This window comes from Arachis ipaensis, chromosome B10 (assembly GCF_000816755.2).
Source record: "Arachis ipaensis cultivar K30076 chromosome B10, Araip1.1, whole genome shotgun sequence".
NCBI classification, from domain to species: Eukaryota; Viridiplantae; Streptophyta; class Magnoliopsida; order Fabales; family Fabaceae; genus Arachis; species Arachis ipaensis.
In genome coordinates, this window is record NC_029794.2 from 14,892,397 (window position 1) to 14,893,535 (window position 1,139).

At 42.3% G+C, this 1,139-nt stretch overlaps 1 protein-coding gene across 1 annotated transcript; it reads left to right on the plus strand.

The window, feature by feature from the left end:
* On the plus strand, positions 253-936 carry LOC107620213. The gene has a single exon (XM_016322413.1). It carries the CDS (start codon positions 253-255, stop codon positions 934-936), a length of 684 nt encoding a protein of 227 aa, XP_016177899.1.

Sequence of the window (1,139 nt, forward strand, 5' to 3'; positions counted from 1 at the left end):
ACATTAGTATTAAAATAAAGGGGTAAGTATTGAGTTAAGCTTGTCTAGAAAAATAAAAAAATTGAAAACGAGTATTTCGTTCGTTCCCTATTAATTATCTGATCTCTTCCAGAACAATCGATAAAGAGACATACGAGGCACTGAACCATTTTAACAACAAAAAAAAGGATATAATAAGAGCACAAAATGTATCATTGGTGGTCGTGTCTCGTCTTGATATTTTCCAAAACCCCTGGCCTAAGTTGCTTGCAAATGGCTGGAGGTTCCATGAAGAACAAAAAGAAAAGGAACGCAGCCAAGAAGATCAGAGAGAAAGGGACCGTATCCGTTGAGTACGAATGTCAGCTGAATCTTCTTCCTCGCGATATATGGGTTAGGATTGCCACGAAGGTTGCGTCGTATTCGATTAAGGATTTGTTCAACATGCAGGCGACTTGCAAGGTGTTTTGGGGTGCAGCGAGGTCCGATGCTGTTTACAAGGAGGCGTCGATGTTGGACTTGCCAATTGCGTCCTTTTTATACTACTATGGCCGTCCTGAAAACAGGTTCCTAGAATGCTGCGCGAAGGCAGGAAATCCGACTGCCCTACTCTGGGTGTGGATGACTGAATTCGTCTGGATTGGTCATTGCATCGGTGGAATGGATACTCTGACTATGGCTGCAACTGGGGGCGACTTGGAAGCCTATTACATGTGTGCGATGCTGCTACTGTCTCATGGCAAGGAAGATGAAGAGCACATCCGAAAGGGACTTGAATTTTTTGAAATTGTATGTGATTCTGGGGCGCTCGAAAGGTGCAGAGAGGTCTTCAGGCAGGTATTCGCGGGTCGGTGGGTGGAGGTTAAGCCGTTGGATCTTGGAGAGCCCGAGGTTTGTTGGTCTACCAGTTGCTGTACCAGAGGCACCATGGGTGATGTGGAAGATTTATCCCGCTGATAAACCCCAATTTTGTGGTTTATCTTGTGTTGATTTTAGGGGATTTTATCATCTTTTCTCACATTTATTCAATGAAATAGCATGATTTTGTGAATTTCTCCTAATTTGTGCTTAAGAGTAAAAACATACTTTTTAGGCCTTAAAATTACTAATTTTAATTCACTTTAATTTCATTCGATGCCTTGATATGTTTGTTGGGTGAT